This window comes from Amyelois transitella, chromosome 27 (genome assembly GCF_032362555.1).
Source record: "Amyelois transitella isolate CPQ chromosome 27, ilAmyTran1.1, whole genome shotgun sequence".
NCBI classification, from domain to species: Eukaryota; Metazoa; Arthropoda; class Insecta; order Lepidoptera; family Pyralidae; genus Amyelois; species Amyelois transitella.
This window is the reverse complement of record NC_083530.1, coordinates 4,028,537-4,052,135: the sequence shown is the minus strand read 5'-3', so window position 1 is coordinate 4,052,135 and position 23,599 is coordinate 4,028,537. Positions and strand designations below refer to the sequence as shown.

Genomic DNA, 23,599 nt, shown 5'->3' with positions numbered 1-23,599 from the left:
CAAACCACAACAGTTCTACCTGAAGGGGAACTAACACCTTACTGTTAAGGGCAGGCCGCGCCAATTGACAAGCGCATGCAAACTATACGACCTACCGCAAACCAACTAAACGACACAACTATTTCAAAACCAGACAGATTTCTGAAACGATAAATAACAAAGAAAAGTGGAAGATTACATCACAGCCCATAGAATATTCGGTCCATCCTTGCGACACGGCGACGCTCAACGATATGTAATTTAAATTTATTTGAATTACAATGACTGTATGTATTTACTTGGTAATGTCGCTTTATTGTCGCTCAGAGGTTAAAGGGGGTTAGGTTACGAAACGCCAAGCGGTAGCGTCTACGTTTTTGGATCCCGTATCTTTGAGTGAAAGCGAACACAACGCAACTGAACTCGGGCGCACCAAAGGCGCCATTGTTGAATTCCTTTAAAAAGGTCGTCGCGTCTCTAACCCTACTGAGACCTTTTTAAAAGAAGTTAAAAATATATATATAAACCAAAATTTTTGACGAGTTTTGTTGAGTTGTAAATCTAACACTGCGGTAAAAAATATCTAAATCCTTCACAGTTTCATGTAGAATTTATGTAACAATCAGATTACATAACCAGCCTATCTGAGACTTTGGACTTCAGCATTACAGAACACAGTTATATCGAAGACGGGTTTAAAATCCTAATGAACAAATATTATAATCATTACCAAATTAATATTCATTGTACGACGAATGAAATCAATACTGGTGCGACAAAAATAAAAGAAAACCTCCCACAACTTCTGACACTTGACAGGTGTGTATGCCGCGATGTTCAGGCAAATAGCCCGCATTCTAATAAAAAAAACAATAAGCACAGTCAATGGATGGTGTCTTATTCTGATCACGTTTTACTAGTAAGGAGACTCCAACCTAACAAGACCCGTTGAAATTTAAACAAACGAACCGTTTAATGCTCCTACAGTATTAGCATTACATTTAAGGTGGTTCAAGACAAATTGGTGCCACTGTGGCACGAGTCGAAATTGGTTAAAACGCGAGCGGAATGATGCCTGACCAAATTTCAAATTTGTGACTGGTTGTCGAAAGATGCGGGAAAAGAAATGTGCAACAACTGGTATTGTTTAGATTGTAGATAAGATTGGAACGGTCGTGATGATGTAAAATGAAAAGTTTTATACAACGACGATGACACATTTGTATTTGGAGATAATTTAGACAAGACTATGTGTAATGAAATGAGTACATGTGAAATTACTAAGAAGCGCGATAATTTATAATAGAGTTTATAGAGATGGAACATAACCAATTAATAAGATGCTACTTGGTAATTTCTACGACCGATAACAATATGGTTTAAAAAAAGGGTAAGTTTTTAGTGTCATGTTTAAACAGGTATTACTAATACTTCTGCCGTCATCAAGTACAATAAGTCTTCAGAAACGTTTTTATCCACGAAGGAAGTAAGATAAAGCCGCGTTACAAAGTCAAACACGCCGGAATGACACTGAGTCGTTGCCCTTACGTAAAGACGAGTCGACACATCCCTTGAGTCAACAGCAACTGAGTAAATAATCTTGTGTACGATGCAGAATGTCCTCAACTTAGCGTATTAAATATTATCATCTGAATTCAATTCTGAGAGAAGGATAACTTTGGTTTCATTTTGAAAGGTATTTAATAAGGCATTCTTATCAGTCTGTTGCTTAAACATTGTCTTTAGAGACTTATTATCCATTATAAATTAAATTCCATTAAGATGAAAAAATATTTCATTATTATTTTTATAGTAATAATATTTGTCACAAACTTTTTTACGTTTCATACAATTATAAAATAGTAGATACCTATAAAAACAACGAACGCACTAGAAGAATCGAATTTCTGCGGTCAAAGCTCTTCCTATGATAAAATATTTTTTTTATTCAAGCCACTGAATATTTTTATAGGTCAAAAAACAAAAGCCATACGAATCATTCATACAATTCAATATTGCATCTAAAACAGTCACCAAAATAATTACAATACCAAATGTTTTTGGAAAAAAGACATTGAAATATATTGGTCAACGTATAAGCAAAACGTGCGCCGTGAATTTATTTATTTTCTTAAATGTATCCCATTTTGAAATTATAATTGATGGAAATATACAGATTAGCATATAATATAGGTGATGTGAAGTATGATTTTGACCCGAGCGAGCTCCATACGTAAAGTTGTGATAGCAGTTATTGTACTCTGTAAAAATACTAGAAACACAAAATTCTATTAATAAATTATTATTTTATTAAATTAGTTATCCACTTTCGTAACTGGCTAACAAACAAGAAAATAAATCGTATCTGGTTATATATGAACGTGGATTAAAGGTATATAAGTAGGTATTTATTGTAAAGCAAAGGTACGTAAAGTAAAATTGTAAGAGATGAGATAAACAAGATACAAAAAGATTATAAAAATAGAAGGGATATTAAAAAATATAAAAAGATACAATTGAGTTGTGAAGAAGAAAGAAAGAAGCCCAACAAACGAGAATTACAAGGCGTATTGGTAAATTGAATTACATTTTGTATGTTTAAAAATGCAAAGACGCCATATTTTATTAAAATTAAAATTAATTTTAATTTTAATAAAATATTTAAATATTTATTTTCGCGCCACAGAGGATTTAGATAATTTGACGGGAGCAAAGCTCCGAGTAAAAGTTCGCTGGTTAATTAATTCTAACGATAAAAAATATTTATCCAAGAAAAAATATTCTTCTTGTGTCGTGTGGTTGCCGGCACCAATACAAATAAGAATAGGGCCACTCCATCTCTTTCCCATGGATGTCGTAAAAGGCGACTAAGGGATAGGCTTACAAACTTGGGATTATTTTTTAGGCGATGGGCTAGAGCAACCAGTCACTAGTTGAATCTCAATTCTATCGTTAAGCCAAATAGCTGAACGTGGCCATTCAGTCTTTTCAAGACTGTTGGCTCTGTCTACCCCGCAAGGGATATAGACGTGACCATATGTATGTATGTAAAAATATTCTTGGTACCATAGCGGCGCGTCTGTGTACATTTTGCTGGCTTGCGGTGTAGTATGACATGCTGGTTTGGTTCTCACACATCATTTTTGCTGTTAAAGTATTTTCAATATAATACTTATAAGGTGTAATAGCTTTCGCCTGCGGCTTCGCTCGCGTTCAGCATTTATTTACCGCGAATCCCACCGTTAGTTATTTTCTCCCTGAGAATAATGTTACTAATATCCTATGCGGTACTTCTATCTGCGAGCATGGTCGCAAAATTTTAGTAACATTTATTGAGGAAATTTTCAATAATTAATTCCTCTGTAAATTTAATATTGAAAGTTTTATTTTTAATGCTTTGACAATCATTGTTACGGTACTTAATATACGCAAGAGGATATAAATGTATTTGCAAAGTCAATGAGTTTCATTAAGCCAAAGGTCAACCTTCAGTCAATGTAGGCGGTGATTTGACATCATGCCACCATTTTTCGTTTAAAAATTAACAACGATATTAAACAAAATTATAAAAAAAAGTAGAAGTTTACGAACTGCGAAGACACAGGTGTCACATTTAAGGTGTTAACTATTTCCAAGAATTTTAGTCCCATATCAAATTATAGGCTATAGGCTGGGTCTATCTAACTTTATGATGTTGATATCAACACTGAATGACTTCCGATTCCAAGAACTATCAACTAATCGGTGTCATCACATCGATAAAAGCCATGATTTATTTTGTTATAAATATCTACTAATTGGACTTTATCTAGATGACCTATTTGCCACGAGCCACAAATAGGTTTCTTTTCATTTGAAGAAACTTTAATATATTGTAACTTTTTTCTTTTTCCTTTTTAGTTCATAGGAAAGCAATTACTACAGCGGCAAAGAGAAAGAGAAAGAGAAAGAAGTTGGTTACTTCGTTTCACAGATTCTAGCGACTGACTATTTCATAATAACGTTCTCTCAATTGCATTCTCAGCTAATGTCTTTAAATGTTTAATGATAGCATGTAAGCATAACTTCTCATGTGTAATTTTATCAAGGCTGCCCGTCAGACCAAACTACTTTGGTAATTCTTGTTGCTAAGAACAATCAAGCAACATTAAACCTATCACACACAGCCAATTTTCTTAAGACTCGAAGGCCACATTTAGCAGGCTACTTTACCTAACCTTAGGCTTAACCCAACGCCCCAAAGAATTCGAAATATAAAAGACTCGTTTCATGTATGCTAAACAACCAATTACAGCCTTTGACAGCGCCACAAACATTAAGCATATTTCACACACAATTTAAGCAACTTCCACATCCGTTGGCATTATCTACCCCTCAAGTCATACGTGACGGCAGATAGCCACGGTATCGCACCATTGCAAAGAAAAAACCACTGACAATGGCGTATGTAAATGTGAACAACAGTGACAAGAATATGGCTTTTGTATTTGCAATTAGACGGATGAGTACGCTTGGCAACAGTTGTAATTTATTGCTCGCTCACTTGAAGTTATATTCTATATACGTTTACTAAATTTCATCAAAATCCGCCCAGTAGTTATTGCTTGAAAAAGGTAACAGACACATCCAGAAATCCATACAAACTTTGGCCTTTGTAATATTAGTCGATTAGATTAAACGCTATTTAGTTTAAGGTGTTGTCCGTAGATGTTTCTGGTTCATTCTGTGGTCGGGTTGGTCAGAAATTCAGAATCATATCACGTGATAGCAGTATTTGATATGATAAGGGCTGCAAAGGAAATTCCGGCATAATTATTGAGACAATCAAATTGTTACGTGTAAGGAAATCCCAAGCCTATCTGTCTCATATTGTAAAAGCAACATTTTTCGTTGTGAACGTAAATTAATTTTATTTCCTTCTAATTATTTTATTGCATATTCGCATCGTAATTACGTTGGAATGATTGAATGTTTCTACTATAGTTTACTCAAGAGGCGAATAAAAGACTAAAAGTACAGTTATAATCACGTTATGAAGAAGATACTCTAAGACTGACACATATTGCCCATCCCAACGCGGTTAAGAGTCAGGGAGCTGACTGTGAGCTGTGAAAAATTTACAGCTGCTCGTCAGAAACATTGAGAGGTGAAAACTTATTTCGGTGATTTCAAAACTATCATTACATATGTGCTCATTTCGGAATCACGTTACACACATTATAATCTTTAATAACCGACATAAAAATTCATAAGCAATGAAATTGTGGTGCAAGTGACGCCTTAACACAGTCTACAGATAAAACGTTTATGAACGATAAGAAAAAAATAACGGTCACAACAGTTTCCCGCCATTTTTACTGTCAACGTGTCACGCCTCTGTTATCTATGGTTGTGGTGTTGCTCTATTTGCTTTCCTAATGACGTTTTAAAACTTGTGAACCGTGAGCTGTAAACCAGTTAATTGACAGAAACATACATTTAGGGTCTGCATTGATAATAGGGCGACCCAGAATCTAGAGAATCGACTCGAATTGAAATTAACCCTAGGCAAAAAGAGAGAGTGGAATATCTTTTTGGGATAAAAAATAGCTCAAACATAAATAAATTGTGTAACAAGTACGTACTTTAGAGAAACGAAAACGAGCCATGCTAACAGTAGTCGCTCATGATGTTTCAACGTCAGATCGACATGTGACTACTGACACGTTCGCTATTTGAATTGACCAATAGACACGCGTTCGGATAACAAACTTCCTATTCTTTTTTCAAGAAACCACTGAAGATTACGGGAAAGTGAGAGCAAAGATGTTACGTTCCAAGGGTAAATCTTAACTTATAAGGTAGGTAAATGATATGTGCGATGAACGTGCAATGCTACAGGAGTTGTGCTCAACAAGACTAGGTTAACGAAGTAATTCTAAAAGTTTTAACAACGTTATCCCTTGGTAGGCAGCCTCGCCCATCTTTGTTGATGGCCCAGCTAAAACTAGTATATAAGCTTACCACCAGCTAAATGTCACTTTCGTGTCATGTGACTATTCGTTGTAATTACCCCGCAAAGGCTAAAGAAATGATAAATTATATTAGAAATAATATTATTAATTATAGTTAGTACTTTCAATTATTATGTTACTAGCTGTGTCCGATACTTCGTCCGCGTGGAATAGTTATTTTGGGCATCATTGAAGCCCTCAAAGAGGAATAATTTTCCCCGTTTTTTTCACATTTTCCAATATTTCTTCGCATCTAATAGTTGCAGCGTGATGATAAATAGCCTAAAGCCTTCCACGATAATGGTCTGTTAAACACAAAAATATTTTTTCAATTCGAACCAGTAGTTCCTGATATTAGCGCTTTCAAACAAAGAAACTCTTCAGCTTTATAATATTAGTATAGATGAAGCTTGCACACCACACGACAATTCATCGCAATTTATCGGTTCTCTAACGGATTCAAAGAGATAATAACTATTACATCTTCTTAATTTTCTGTCACGGCCACACTTGCGTTTACGAGGTCAGTGGTGGAAAAGTACAATTTTCTTACAAACAAACATACACACGCCATGCCATGTGAAACAACATCAGTTATACAAGGTATGCGTGTCATGCAAGTGTGCGAAGCAAATGACATTGAATGAGGGAACTTACAATCTACGGTTTGTAGACTTGCAAAAATTATAGACATAGGTTAGGTATTAAGATAAGGCTTCATAAGTTACATGAAAATTATGAATCATTACAATTCTATGATTCAAAGAATTGATACTACAAAATGTTGAATTAATATTTAAATAAAGAATATAGTTGGTGTACTATAATTAACAAAGGAAATATGTAGAATTTATAAAACAGGATCTTAAAACTCCAATTGTTCAAACATACAAATTTGAGAGTATCAAAAATAATCATTCAACTTAATGGTGTCTAATAAACGGAAGGTCAAAAAATCTAATTAATACTTGATTTTAGACAAGTTAAAGCTATATCCAAATAGTAAGTTAAAGAAAAACGAAATGTAGATACACTTTCCGTGTCTGATCCAAACGTTACAAGTCTACGTTATAGACATATCAATTGTGATGTGATCAGCAGCTACCAGCAAAATTACAGATTGTATCCGCGGCACGCAAATCATGATTCCATTGTCTGGACAATGGTTAAAAAAGAGGACATCTTTAATTGTCTGTGTTAAGAAAATGATGAAGGTTGAAGACAGTTTCATAGAGATATATTGAAATTGAAATAAATACATTAAGAATCCCGGATTTTCTTTCTCTAAACAATCTTCCATAAGTTGAATGGAGAATACTGAATAATGCAATAAGGCCGCCTTTTAGACATCACCTAAATCTTAAGATAATCACTTTCGTTGGGTACACATTCATAAATCTATTATTTTTGCTTAGACTTTAAATTTTCGGCACCTAATTTCGAGTTCAGTAGCTTGCCTGATCTTTGTGTCGTGAAGGTTGAGTTCAAATAGAAATAGGTCAAATGAAAAGCTATTAATGATTTCAAAGAATAAAACCATCACGACATGAAGTCGTACTTAAAAATACTTGTGTTACTACAGGACTTTCCAACGTCGTGTCAGATAAGGCAAATAGTTACGTTTTATCGGTTAAGTAAACACGACCGATGGTACTCCATCCTTAAGTGTGTTAGCGGTATTAGGAAACTTATGGATAGAAGTGTACAAAGTGGACCAAGTTAGAACAATCGTGAGGATATTTTAATAACCAGTATGGTGAAAAATGAAAACTGATCGATCGTCTTGTACAAAATGTGTCCTTTATTAGGAATTGATAACTTGGAAGTATGATAAAAATAAATTTTTCATTGCTCATATCAAAAAAACTAATTTAATACTAATTTTTCGATCTAAGGGGTAATGGTGTCAGCTGTTTTAGGAAGTCCTTAAGAGCGAATGCTGTAGATTAGAATGTTTTAAATTAAGGGATACTTATAAACGTTTCATATTTTGGATAATATGAAATTCTACGAACATACAACACGTTATCAAACAGACTGTTTATTAAATGCATTGCCCAAATTTTAGTGTAATGGACCCCTCACTTATAGAAGAGTGTTTAGATAACATTTAATACAATCTCATTTATTATTGGAATCGGTTAGCGACATCAACACATGTAATAACGTGCAAATAACTTAAATAATCAAACGTCATTTATGACATTTGTAATACAGCCGCGTTTTGTTGGAGGTTTGACGGCCTCTGTGGCGCAGCGGTAGTACGCTTGTCTGTGACACCGAAGTCTTGGATGTTTATCTATACTTATACGTATTTTTTTATAAAATATAGTATCGTTGTGTTAGTATCTCATATCACAAGTCTCGAACTTACTTCGAGGCTAACTCAATATGTGTAATTTGTCCTGTATATATTTATCACTCTCAATTCTTTTTCAGAAAATTCTGTCTGTTTGATTCAACTTTGTTTAGTATTCCGTACATATATCTGGCTCTGAAATATCACCGCTTTAATGTGGAGAGTTCAATTGCACATGCAGAAATTGTAAAGAGATAGAAAGAAATCTTTATGTTGATAAAAATTTGAGTTTAGAAACTTTTACAGGTACGAATACATTTGCAGAATATAAAAAAGCCGTTATTAGGGTAACTCCACACATGTTTCGGACATTTGCAACAGTCAGTATACAATACAGCTATAAGTTAAATTACAAACTAATTGTAAAATGAGCTTTAAAATCATGATTTAACGTTGTCACAGCGTATGCTGTAACAGTGGTCGTTCCGACAGTAAGGGCCCTAATGACATAGAAGACGGTTCCAAGTAATCTCTTACAAAGTAACCAGATTGCAGGTTGACACGCAGTTAAATTAGGGGTTACTGTTACAAAGACTTTGGTTGCCACATCCAACATACGTGACTATTAACGAATGAATAAGCCTGGCCGGGTTTAGGTGCCAGTAAAGCAAGAAACTTAACATAGAGTGAGATGATGATAGACGGTAAATGTATAAAATATATCTTTCCAATGGATGTCGTAAAAGGCAACTAAGGGATAGGTTTTATAAACTTAGGATTATACTATAGTGCCGTGTGGTTCCCGGCACCAATACAAAAAAGAATAGGTCTACTCCATCTCTTTCCCATGGATGTCGTAAAAGGCGTCTAAGGGATAGGCTTATAAAATTGCGATCCTTTTTTTAGGCGATGGGCTAGCAACCTGTCACTATTCCATCATTAAGCCGAGCAGCTGAACGTGGCCATTCAGTATTTTCGGGACTATTGGCTCTGTCTACCCCGTAAGGGATATATATAGACGTGACTATATGTATGTATGTATGTATGATTATACTTTTAGGCGATGGGCTAGCAATCTGTCACAATTTGAATTTCAATTCTATCATCAAGCCAAACAGCTGAACGTGGCCTATCAGTCTTCAAGACTGTTGGCTCCGACTACCCGGCAAAGGATACGGACGTGATTATATATAAATTAAACTTAATTATAAATGTCTTTAAACTATGTAAGAGCATTAAGGAGTATGATCGGTGTGAAACTGAGTGACCGGATAAGGAACAGCGTGATAAGGGAATGTTGTGATGTGAAAGAAGATGTTGTTACAGGAATAGAAAAGGTATGTTAAGATGGTAAGCAGGCAGATATACAAGAAGAGTTTGGAGGAATAAATCAGAGTGGGAGGGAAGGCCTAGACGAACGTATCTTGATCAAATGAAGGACGTCCTGGCAAAGGGTCAGGTCAAGAGTACCCGAAACCGCCGAGCTTGCATGTAGAGAGTTATGAATGTGGATGAAGCGAAGGAAGTATGCAGAGATCGTGGCAAGTGGAAAGATGTAGTCTCTGCCTACTCCTCCGGGAAAAAGGCGTGATTTTATGTCTGTATGTATTTATGTCTTTAAACTCTTAAACAAACAGTAAAGCAGGCAATTGTCACTGATCTTTCAAACGGTTCAAGCCCTAAAAAACGTCAATTTAGAACTTAAAACAATTATAAACGCACTTCAAGTGATTATAATCAATGGCACGTAATTAATTTAAGCATAATAAATTAAGAGGTCCGCCGCTGCTAAACAAGTAATTATTGGAAACCTTGACACGGTACGTGGATGTTCAACTCAACGGTTTTGTAGGACTCGTTGTAATTAATAAGGGTGTGTTTCCACTGAAATACAAGTCTATAGATGCGAAGGTCTTGGTGAGCAGATCGGGAGATGGTGATGCAAACAAAATCATACATACATAAATATAATCACCCCTGCGGGGTAGACAGTGATGACAGTGACCTACCAGTCTTGAAAAGACTGGTAGGTCAGAAAGAGGCGTGATTGTATTTGCTTTAGCAGTTCACAGTAAAAATGAAACTACTATCACTTTTATTGCATACACAGCGCGCTCCTCTCTGAAATGTGTGAGATTATACATACATACATACATATGGGATGGAGACCATTCACGTCTATATCCCTTGCGGGGTACAGAGCCAACAGTCTTGAAAAGACTGAATGGCCACGTTCAGCTATTGGGCTTAATAATAGAATTGAGATTCAAATAGTGACAAGTTGGTAACCCATCGCCAAAAAAATAATCCCAAGTTTGTAGGCCTCTCCCTTAGTCGCCTTTTACGACATCCATGGGAAAGAGATGGAGTGGTCCAAAAAAGAATATTTTTTGTATTGGTGCCGGGAACCACACGGCACGTGTGAGATGATTATGGCGGTAACTATGGGCCATGTGTATGTAATGAACCACTAGTTCAACTTCCCAGTGGTGATTCATACCCAGAGTAGGTACATATGTATACGTCTCTAACACTTAAGCCGTGTGGTTCCCGGGAATTAAGAATAGGGCCGCTCCGTCTCTTTCTTTTTTTTAATCTGAATCTTTTTTTTAGACGATGAACTAGCAACCTTTTACCTATTTGAATCTCAATACCGTCTTCAAGCCATACAGCTGAACGTGGCCTTTCAGTCTTCTCGAGACTGTTAGCTCTACTCCGCAAGAGATATACAGCCTTCAAGAGGAATTCCAAGTTTATAAGCCTATCCTTTAGTCGCTTTACTCGACGTCCATGGGATTGATATGTAGTGGTTCTATTCTAAATTCTAAATTGAGAAATAAATCAGTAGAAAATACAGAAGCAGGTGCTGTTACTAATAGAGATATCTTTTGATAAGACTGGAAAGAAAATTACAGCAACTTTGTGTAAAGTCAAAACTTCTTCCAAAAGACTAACTATTATAATAGCAAGAAAATCAAGTAATTCTGCATAGAATAGGTATGTGAACGGGAGCCATCTTTAGTATTTTCTTGAAACAATAGATGAAATTGTGTAGGCAATAAATAATTTTACTCGCTTCAAGGCTGAGCCGTTTGCGTCATAATTTTCCGCCTTATCGTGCAATTAAGAGAAAATCATTCTTAATGTACAATAAAAAAAAAATATTACACATTTTTTTTTTATTTAGAGCACCTCATGTCGGGGTTTTATATACATTTGACCGAAAATCTGTTCAGAAACTTTTTTCAATTACTTTTATAATGGAAACTCGCATTAATTGATAAATCATTTATCGCATTGTTGAAAATCCAAACTTAAATTAATGGCGATATAATATTTTCTCTAAAAGCGATAAATACATGAATCATTAATTATCTTACAGTAGATATCGTAATAGGCAATGATACATTTGCCCATTGACAAACATTGAAAAATTATCCGTTACATCCGATAGTGTCAAATGATGTCACACCAGCAAATATGAGTCAGTATTTCGAGAAATATATATTTTTTAAATTAAACAAACTTAACCTGCACAGCCGCAGCCTACTTCGAGCGCTAATCAAAAGTAAACACTGGCTCTTACAAAAAAAAAAAAAAAAAGAATAAACACAGACAAAAAAGGCAAACATTACAAACTTACCTTTATATGGCTGAGGATATCCTACCAGCAAACAGAAACCGATAACCTTATTCGAACTCTGGCGTCACTATTTTTTTTTTAATTTGGAGCTGGAGACGTGTGCACGCGACGGGGAACACCGTTCAACTGACAAGGCGGTGCTTGAGGTAATACGAGCTACGCCTTCAGTCACACACACACGGGGGCGTATCCACACAACCATGCGTGTCGTGATGAATATAAATTCGACGAATGGGGGTGCTTAGGTCAAATAAAATCCGTTTAAATTTGGAAAGTTTATCGAAATTCAAATCGAACGACCCTATATTCGTCCTTTTTTGTTGCTATTGAAAATTCATGAGTAATATGCAAAAGATTGCTTTGTTGAACAAAAAATTAATAAAATATTAGGACTCACCATTTAATTAAAAAAAAGAACATGTCAGAAGTTATTCGTAAGAAAGGCACAATTGATAGTCAAAAGTAACATGACCATTCCACTAAATCAAATAAGATTCCTAATGATATTCAGTTAATGATATTTATTTTTATTTTCTAATAATCACACATGCAAATGAGAACTGTAGCTAAGAAGAAAGTATCAACAATGTAGGTATAAAAATTTAAATAAACTTTCTGATGTAATATACCCGAGGATTTAATATTTGTTTGGTAACGTGATTATTAAGAGGGATATAAAATTTTGGACAACTTATTTAACCTAACACCGAAAAGTTTCTTCTCCGATTTGAATTCTGCCCACAAAGCATTCCATTTTCTAATGCGTATATATGTGCAATTATAGTAAAAGCTATAGTCACAGATTGCTACGAGTAAGTCTCGCAATGACTTGAAATACACAGAACATTAAAAAATTCAGAAAATTTCCAAACGGTAGTCGAGAAAGGAAACAAAAGAATTGTAATATTTATTCAACTGCGGGCGGCCGGGGCAACGACTGAACATTGGATACGTGAAGACGAAATGTTAATTTGCCTCTGTTCTATATTCTTAAATTTCGTGTAAGTCCTGTAGTGGAGTAGTTTAAAACAGTTTTATAAAACGGTCGGAGCCTTCAGAAGAGTATCTTTTAAAATGAAATGTATGCTAAACATAAAATTTCTAGAATATATCACAAAATTGCTTAATGCGGCGTTCCTTTGTTCTTCATGTCCAAAGTTTCAATAATAATCAATAATGATGGTCAAAGATTCATAGGTGACAATTATTAATGTATCGCAGAATCTTTACAATTAAATGATGTTCTTAGCAATCGCTAAAAATAATTCTGCCTCCATAGTTACTTTTGTGTGATAATAATATTACCAATTTCATCCCTCATAACTTTAACAACCTATGCAGAGATTGTGAAGGAGCTAACATATATAGAGCATAGGGCTTAATACATTCAATAAAATATTAAAACAACACATACCTGCCGATTCAGCTCAAATATACCTCCAAACAAAGGCGTAAAATATCTCCCTACAGCTTTTATATGAGCCGTTATCATCACCCCATGACAACGATCAATACTTTTATCTTTTTGTTTGTTGACGCTATATGATGCTTGAAGCTTTTGGCTAATAATCGCTAGAGCACAGGCAAAAGCTTAAAGTAAATCAATACATATTGAATTCTCTGTTAGCTAGCCTATAACATTGAGATTTTCAAGGCAAGAAAAGGCTTTATTTGGTATGGCATGTACAGTGGACTCAGGAAATAACAGTACCACCTCGCCTTTATTTGTGTACAGGAGGTGGCCCTGGTGTCTCCTGGATCTTGTGTACCACCTATGACCTCATCTTGCTTCACATCAAATGCTATCATACTGTTGGAAAAAAATTACGTTAGAGTGAGTGACTGAGGCGCGCGATAAAAGAGAATTTCTCAGTATGGCCAGAATTTAGAATTGACGCAAGCGCTACAGTAAACCTAAGCAAGTTGTTTAATACCTAACAGTACTTTGTAATAAAAAACTTAGGAGAAACTTATTAGATCCACAAACATTTCTACTATTAACTATTCAAGTTAACGGATCAAGCATTCAAGCCCATTACCTACATAAATGTCTCCTACGTAATGTCTTCTTTATTTCATTGTCTGTGAGGTCATTCTATCATGCACCCTCTGGTATTAACTAATCTACGTCACACCTTTGTCAAACGACTTTCAATGAGGGATCCTTATGATGAAGGCAAAACAAAAAATATTCACATATATTCGTGCTTTCCGAAACCTTAGACCCTTACGATAACCATCAAACCCGATTTCCATCAAAAACAAATTATTGAAGAATGCTCTTCGATGTCGCCATTCGTGTTTCCTGTGAACTTTGATTTTTATGGAAAGATACATATTGCCCTTGATGATTAAAATGTGAACCCATATTCTCAAGCATATCAATTCAACTTAATGAGTGCCAGCTAGTTCTGATTGTAAAATTTTCTAAGGGCTAATTAATCGCCCATCGCCTAAAAGAATCCCAAGTTCTTCTTTTAGGCGATGGGCGAGCTAACTGCCACTGTTTGAATCTGAACTCCAACATTGAGCTTTAAAGCTGAACGTGGTCTTTAAATTTGTAAGACTGTAGACTTTTTATAACCTAGAAGTCTATCTACGCCGTAAGTGACAAAGTCGTTGGTCTCGCGGAAGGAAAATGGACAAGGAGTACCTTTGATCCGTAACTCAAGCTCTTGTCCAGCGCCGGTATCTTCCACGATCCAAAGGGTAGTTTTTGGGAAACACAAATCACTGCACTTCACAAATTAACCCCGGGGTGCGTAGTTAATAAAGTTTTAGCGTCTTTGATGAATTTTGCGAATATTCACAATCGATGCAGAGAGCGGTGCAGTTGCGCGCGGAGACGAAATTTGGCGCGCTTTTTTTTTAAAATTCTTTTTCGAAATTTGGGAAATGTGTGAGAGTGGGACAGGAATAGGATTGAGTGCGTGCGTGAAAGAGTGCGTATATGTAGTGTTGCGTTTATAAAAAATATGTTAAAAAATAAATAATTGGCGAAGACAAGTCTGCCGGCCTAGAGGTTTCCTCTATATTACATGAAACAACATACAGGAACTAGGAATAAATACAATTGCAAGTTTTGAGTAGATACGTAACTAATAACAAAAAAATTAAAACTTACAACCTAAAATATATAAATCTAGGTAATAACATTTATTGAGTAGGCAATGGGCAAACCCGGATTACTGGACGTATATAACTCCCAGAAGAAGTGCGAACCTTGACGGTTCGAACTATATTGTCTTTACCCGGGTAAACATCTGTAATGACTCCCAGGGGCCAACAATGAGGATGCGTATTATTGTCTTTGAGTATGACTACAGTACCCAGTTTTATATTTTCTGAGGACTTAGTCCATTTTTCTCTTTGTTGAAGGGAAGTGAGATATTCCTGGCTCCAACGACGCCAGAAATCATGCGTGAGTTTACATAACAATTGATAACGTGATAAGCGATTATCAGGCGATTCAAGGTAATTTTCAGCGGGAAGAAATTTTATAGGAGTAACATTTAAAAAATGATTTGGAGTGAGAGCAGTTGCTTCAGGTTCAGTACCTAGCACACAAAGGGGTCTACTGTTCAGCAAACCCTCTATTTGAACTAAGACAGTTGTGAACTCCTCGTAAGTTAAGATCTGAGAGCCTACAGTTTTGAGTATATGAGTTTTAACACTCTTAACATTAGCCTCACTTAGACCGTTAAAATGAGGACCGTACGGCGGGCTATGTTTAAATTGAATTTTATTTGTCAATAAATAATTACTGATATAATTTTGGTGAGCTGTGGACTGTAATAAATCATAAATTTCACTAAGTTTTCGTTTAGCGCCGATAAAGTTGGTTCCGCCATCGCTATAGATCATAGAAACCGGACCTCTTCTACTTATAAAGCGTTTGAAAGCGTCGACAAACAATTCTGAACTGAGATCAGAAACTAATTCTAAATGTAACGCCTTGGTGGCGAGACACACAAATAGACAAACATATGCCTTGTGGCTTTTGATTCCACGGCGTCGAATATGTGTAATAAAAAAGGGGCCTAAATAATCTACAGCAGTGTTAACGAAACACTTAACTTTTGAAATGCGAAAGGTAGGTAAATCTCCCATGCGAGGGTAAGTGAATTTCGGTTTAAGTTTGAAACAAATATTGCATTTATGTACGCGTTGACGAATTAAGTTTCTAGCGGATAGTATCCAAAACTTTTGTCTTATAAGAGCGAGTAATAGTGAAGGTCCTGTATGAAGGTTAGTAACGTGATAATAATCAATAATCAATTGAGTTATTAAATTTTTAGAAGGTAATAAAATGGGATGCTTTTGACCGAAATCGAGTTCAGAGTTTGATAATCTCCCACCGACTCTTAGAAGGCCTTCCTTGTCGATAAAAGGGTTTAACTTGAGTAGAGAACTATCCGATAATTTCCCATTTCGCAAAGCGGTAATTTCTTTAGAGAAATGCTTATTTTGAACAAAGCGGATTATATAAAGTTCAGAAAATTCTAAATCTTGTACAGAAATAGGTTGTTGAGATTTTAATTTTTGTATAAAACGTAACATATAAACAACCGAGCGTAATAATTTCAACCAGTTTGAAATTCTTTCAGCCATAATTTCAATTGGATGAGAAGTCTGAATATCTTCAGGACTTTGAACGACTAAACTTATTGTTTTAGTCTCTAAATTTCCTAAACAACCATTAGGATTAATCGTAAAAGGTTTCAATGGCCAATCAGAACAACTAAGGCTTAGCCAATTGGGACCATTAAACCAAAATTGATTGTTGACTAGAGCTTTAGGCGTTACAGGGCGAGATATAATATCTGCGGGATTTTCAATGCCTTTTACATGAAACCAATGCTTAGCGGGAAGTTTTGAGTTAATCTCAGTAATTCTATTAGCCACAAATGTATGGAATTTATACGGCGGAGAATGAATCCACGTAAGCGCCACAGATGAATCTGAAAACGAGTATATTTCGTTGATATGACATCTCTGGGAAAGAGTATGTCTAACGGCGTCTAGAAGGTTAGCGAGAAGAAGAGCGGCGCACAGCTCTAGTCGTGCGAGTGGCATTTTAGATAGTGAAGCTACGCGAGACTTAGAAGCGAGCAAGTGGACAGAGCCGGGTGAGTATGAGTCTTGACTAACGCGAATATACACATTAGCGCCATAGCACCTTTCACTTGCGTCTGCGAAACCTAGAAGAATGACATGCGGAGAACGTAATCCGACATGTCGCGGAATTTTTATTTGTTCTAGACAAGCAAGTTCATTATGAAACTGTGTCCATTTATTTAAGATCGCGGGAGGCACTGGATCGTCCCAATCAAGGCCAGCCATCCAGCATTCTTGAACGAGCAGTTTCATGTATGTGACCACCGGGCCTAGTAGTCCTAATGGGTCGAACAAGCGCGCAGTAATCGAGAGAATAAAGCGCTTGGTGCACTCTTGCATATCAGCGTTTGTTGAGAATTGAAAATGATCAGTAGTAGGTAACCACTGCATTCCTACTATCTTATGTGGAGTTGAAGCGTTAGTATCAAATTGTATGACGTCTTCACTTTGCATTGCGGACGACTTGTCCAAGAGGTCGGGACTATTAGAAATCCACTTCGTGAGATTAAAACCACCAGAGGCAAACATTTGGATCAACTCGGACTTGGCCTTTAGAGCGACGTCTACGCCATCCATAGATGTGATGAAATCATCCATGTACATGTGAGTTTCAGCTTCTGTAGCGGCGAGAGGAAATTGATCGCGGCTATCGGCAGCTAGCTGGCGAATGACTCTCATGGCAAGGTAAGGGGAACTTGATATACCGAAAGATACACGATTGAACTCGAATGTATCGATATCAGATCTAGAATCGAATCGATATAAAATACGTTGAAAAGCGTGATGAGTGGGAGTAAGTTTCAATTGAAAATACATCTTTTCAATGTCTGCAGATAGGGCCACAGAGAACATGCGTAAATTTAATAAAAGGTCAAATATACTTGTCTGTAAATTTGGACCTGTATAAAGAAGGTCATTAAGGGACTTTCCACTAGTAGTTTTACTACTGGCGTCAATAACGATACGAGTTTTCGAAGTGAGTTTGTCGGGGCGATAAACAGCTCTGTGCGGAATATAATAAGAGCTATCATCCGACGATGCATTTTCAACCTTAGATAAGTAACCTTTATCAATATAACTTTGCAAAGTGTCGTTGTAATTTGTACGTAAATCAGGATTACTATCAAGTTTTTTCTCTAAATTCAGTAAACGGCGTTTAGCGATAAAATGAGAATTTCCTAATTCTGAAGGATTATGTTTAAACGGGAGATGCACAGTATAACGACCGGTACTATCTCGAGAATAAGTTGACTTGAAGATTTCTTCACAGGCCTGATCGTCAGGGCTCATATGAGTTTTATGAGGGACATTGTCGAGTTCCCAAAAGCGTTGAGTAATTGATTCTAGCGTTGAGGTTTGTTCAGTAAAACAAAAGAAAGTTTTATTATTAGCATTGCGACAGGGCTTGATGCGCGTAACAGCAGCCTTACCCATGGCTACATATCCAAGAGTAGTTTCTAACGCAACTACGGAAGAATGCGGTGAAGTCACTTTGTCACTTCCTAACAGAAACGGGAAGAGCTCGTTACCAATTAAACAATCCACCTCGCCGGGCGTGTGGTAATTATAGTCAGCCATTGGTAAGTCACTAAAGTGAGTTAATTTAGAAATATCTAACTCATAGTTGGGTAGGTGGTCGGTGATCGAGTCAATAACACGCGCAACTATATCATACGAACACATAGGATCGAAACGGGAATGGAATTTCAGAGTAGTGACTCCGTATGATACACTTTCGGTCTGACCGATACCTTTAATCGAGGAGGAAGCGGGAGTTATTTTTAAATTTAATCGATCACAGCAAGATTTTGTGATGAAGTGGCTCATAGATCCACAATCTAAAAATAGACGTAAATTATGTCGCTTATTCTTATTAAAAACATAAACGGAAGCAGTAGGTAAAACAACGGTATTACCTAGCTCATTACAACGAGACGAAGTAACAACCGACAGCGCAACATTATTTAAATTTGCGCGCGTATTCGAGTCTGCGTGTACTTGCTGCATAGAATTCGACTGTGTGAGCGTATCGGCAACAGGGGCTGAATACGGTGCGTGCGAGTGAGACGGATAGCTCACTGACGTCGCCTTGTGACTAGACGGTGTGATAGCACTTTGAGTATCATGCATGTGCAACAAAGAATGATGTCTTTGCTGACAAATATTACAGTTACGTTGAGAACGACAGACTGCAATATTATGAAATCCGAGGCAATTAATACAAAAATTGTACTTAGTGACTAAATTATTTCTGGAAACTGGAGTCTGATTCAAGAAATATTGACACTTATACAATGCGTGTGAAGGTTGAGAATTGCATATCAAACAATTGTAAGATAGTGAGTTTTTAGAATTAGAATTACGTATGTCTGTTTTGGTATTTATCTGATCGGTGTTAGCGAAATAATTATGCGTTGGTTTATTTTTGTTAGTATTTTTATTAGCGTTCGAGGGTAGCGTTTTGTTCATAGTAAAGGCAGACGAACGAAGCGTTTGTATCTTGTTTTGATGATTGACAAATTGCGTTATCTGAGAAAAAGTAGGTATCTCAACACATGAATGCATTTGCTCAAATAACCTTACTGTCTCTTTGTCAAGTTTATTGAGTGCTATATGCGTAAAAATATAATCGGACAAGTTATCGATTTTTAATCTGCGTAACGCAGATTCGGCCGAGCAAAATTGCTCCAAGAATGTATCAAGCGATTGGCCAGTCTTAAAATTAATCATTTGGTCAATATAAAATGACGCTTGGACTCTGATATCTTGGTATTTCTCCAAAAGCGCGTTCCAAATAATCAAATAATTGTCTGACGTGGGAGGTATACCGGAACATACTGTTAGGGCTTTACCTGTTAGTTTGCCTACCAGATACTGAACCTTCTCCGCATCCGTCAAGCGGGGATTTTCGTGAATTAAACTCTTAAAGTTTTCATAAAAGAGTGACCATTTTGTGGGGGTACCATCAAATGATATCAAATTAAGCGGGGGTAATTTCTTATTCAACAATTCAAACTTTTGATCGCACCTGGAAATCTTACAGTTGTATTTATTTTCGCAAGCTTTAATATGACAATAAAGTTGGTCAAAAGATTTCATACTGGAGTAATCCGGTTTTGATTTTGGATCAAAAGAGATTTGAGCTATGGCTAAATCATCGAGCGTTTGCATAAAATCAGTCCTAGTTTTTTCAAGCGACTGTATCATTATCAAGAACTGCTCTTTGTTTGTTTCATCGGAAATATCTTTACTAAGTGTATATGCGTCTTGAATAATAGCAAAAAGATGTTCCTTTTTTGCTGTTAATCGAACAATTTCGGGAGAATATGCACATTCAGACTTTTGTTTCGACATTTTAAATTGAAAATATGTAAAAAATTACTTTAATGAAACTAGAAAATAAATTTATAAAATAAATCGGTGAAAATAAATATGGCGGCGATGTCGATAAATAATTTGACGCAAATTCGTAACAAAAAATATCAAATTATCTCGAAAAATACAATTGAACGAATATTTGTTATGCGTAATATATATTCTATTGTGAATATATAAGATAATAAATTATTATATTTAAGAGAAACATATGAGTTTATGAGTGTTTAAGCGAATGAAAGTGTAGCGTAATGTAGGTAGTTAAGTATGTAGTAATGAGATGCGTTGCGTGGTGCGTTGGAATTAAGTAAAATATACGATATTAATAGCGTGTGAGAAGTATTGCGTTGAAGAAGAGTAATGTGAGGATAGCAGATAGGGATCCGGCTCGAAGGACCACTTGGTCTCGCGGAAGGAAAATGGACAAGGAGTACCTTTGATCCGTAACTCAAGCTCTTGTCCAGCGCCGGTATCTTCCACGATCCAAAGGGTAGTTTTTGGGAAACACAAATCACTGCACTTCACAAATTAACCCCGGGGTGCGTAGTTAATAAAGTTTTAGCGTCTTTGATGAATTTTGCGAATATTCACAATCGATGCAGAGAGCGGTGCAGTTGCGCGCGGAGACGAAATTTGGCGCGCTTTTTTTTTAAAATTCTTTTTCGAAATTTGGGAAATGTGTGAGAGTGGGACAGGAATAGGATTGAGTGCGTGCGTGAAAGAGTGCGTATATGTAGTGTTGCGTTTATAAAAAATATGTTAAAAAATAAATAATTGGCGAAGACAGTCGTACTTGTATGTATTCTCGAGCGAGGCAGGCAACAAAGATCATAGAACAAGACCATAAAAGCTTTTCCAAATCTTATTTGTTCGAACAAAGATGAAACAGTGGATGGAAAAACAAGGAACCGTTCGACACAGGCGCTGATTGCTTCTTAAGAATTATTTTAACAACAGTTAAACATAAGTCTTGGTTTATTTTATAGGAAGGTCTTAACCGGACCACCCTTTTTATGAAAAGAAGAGATAGCATCTCTTGTTTTGTAAAGAAGAGCTATCATGTCATGTTGTGTAACAGGAATTGTTGACCATCAAATTGGCCTTATGCATTGATTCTTATAAATCGTCAATTTTAAATGATATTTCTGGCTATTGAAGATGTTAAAAGTCATATGATTGTTACTTAAAGTTGGTTGGTTTATTATATTGTGTAAACCAACCATAATGTAAATTTCCTAAGAAAAAATAATAATGAGGATTATTAAAATAAAGACTAGCACGAAGAAAAATATTTGCAAAAATTACCTCAGATTCCAACGTAGCCTGCAGTTCTTCTACCAACTTCTTGAGTGAAGCATTCTGTAATAAAAAAAAACCTTAATTATCAAAATAAACTATTAAGGAACTGATCAAAACCAAATATATTCTCAATAATCATTGCATAAATAAAATACAACAATATCGTTATTTATAACCTCATGTTACATATATTCCTGGCTGAATAATGTCTTGTCATCGGTAGACAAAAAAAAAATAACGGACCAATAGCGTACAGCGATTTTAAAATTCAAATTTGGAATCGATTTAAATGCGTGCTGCCAATAGGTCAGAGTGAAATGTATTCGCATCGTAAGTGGCTGTTACGTGCGTTTTGTTTTTATGTAAAAACCTTTGTATTGTGAGGTACTCGTGTTTCCTGTCTCCGGAGTCGGCGTTGTATATATCTCAATATTATTTAATTTTCATTTTCACTGATAATCGCGTATTGTGTGGTTTTCAGCACTTTAGAATAGAACCATATCTTTCTCATGGATGTCGTAAAAGGCGACTAAGGGATAGGCGTATATATACATGGGATTCCTCTTGTAGGCGATGGGCTAGTAACCTGTCACTATTTTAATCTCAATTCCATAATGAAGCCGTACAGCTGAACGTCGCCTTTCAGTCTTTTCCGAAACTGTTGGCTCTGTATATCCCGCAAGGGATATAGACGTGACTATGTATATGTATGTATGTAATACAAAAATTAAACGAAAATGAAAACTATGACAATTATTCAAGGTGTAATTTCGAAGGGAATATAATGGTACAACACCGTCACATATTTCGTGAGATCGAATCGCGCTTGAAAATTTCTTTTTTTATATGTTTGGAGAAATAATTTGTATTAAAATAAGTTTCCTCAAGAACAATGGTCAAAATCAGGAAAGGCAGGTAGTGGCGCCAACAAAAAATGGTCGAACACAGAAGCGATGCTATTTTTAAACAATACGTTAAACAAATTGCTATAATCAATTAGATTAATTGATCTACTCATATAACTTAAAAAAATGGTGTGAGTATTAGTTAGTAGCTTGATGAAGGTTCTACTATTAATTTTCAAGCTACTTAAAAAACAACGGAAAGATTGCCAATTGTATTTTTTGAGACATCCTATCCAACTAATATTATAAATGCGAAAGTTGTGAGTGTGTCAGTATGGATGTTTGGTACTCTTTCACGCAAAAACTAATAAAACGATTACGATGAAATTTGGTATGTAGGTAGCTGAAGACCCAGAATAACATATAGGCTACTTTTTATCCCGGAGTTCCCGCGCGATTGATTCCACGCGGACGAAGTCGCGGGTGGCCTCTAGTTTACTATACTTACATAACTAGCTGTTACCCGCGACGCGAATTTTGCGCCACCTACAAAGCAATACAAAATTTTCGCAAATCCTACGGGAACTTTACATGTTGCCAGAATGAAAACTATCCTTTGTCGTTCTCCAGACACATAATTATAGGTATATATGCATATGCATATTTCAAGAAAAGTTCCGTAGATAACGCGTTACGTGTCAACAAACAAATAAACTTACTTTTGCATTTATGTTTCATCGTTGGCCCTGTCTAATGTAAGTTTACGTGGGAAGATAGGGATATTCTCACTGAACAACTGAGGGGTTTTATTCATTTCATTCATTCACATAATCACGTCTATATCCCTCGCGGGGTAAACAGAGCCAGTTATCTTGAAAGATTAATAGGCCACGTTCAGCTGTTAGGCTTAATGATAGAATTGAGATTTATATAAGAGTTTTATATACATTGATTAAATCTTTTGGTAACATCACTTTACCATTAGAATTTTAACTAAATATTTCATTTCGGCAAAAAAGTAACATATTTTTTCCCCATTCCTGATATT

The 23,599-nt window shown here is 35.9% G+C and overlaps 1 protein-coding gene across 2 annotated transcripts in view; it reads right to left on the bottom strand.

Annotated features, from left to right (window-relative positions):
• LOC106130431 (thyroid receptor-interacting protein 11) overlaps window positions 1-23,599 on the bottom strand; it is a 56,756-nt gene that overhangs the window by 28,261 nt on the left and 4,896 nt on the right. Inside the window, exon 2 of one of the 2 annotated variants that reach the window (XM_013329272.2) lies at window positions 21,713-21,766. In XM_013329272.2, the coding sequence (XP_013184726.2) occupies window positions 21,713-21,766 (54 nt within the window). Of the gene's footprint in view, window positions 1-11,914; window positions 12,063-21,712; window positions 21,767-23,599 lie in introns of those variants that run through there. The other variant, XM_060951908.1, reaches the window with a different exon arrangement.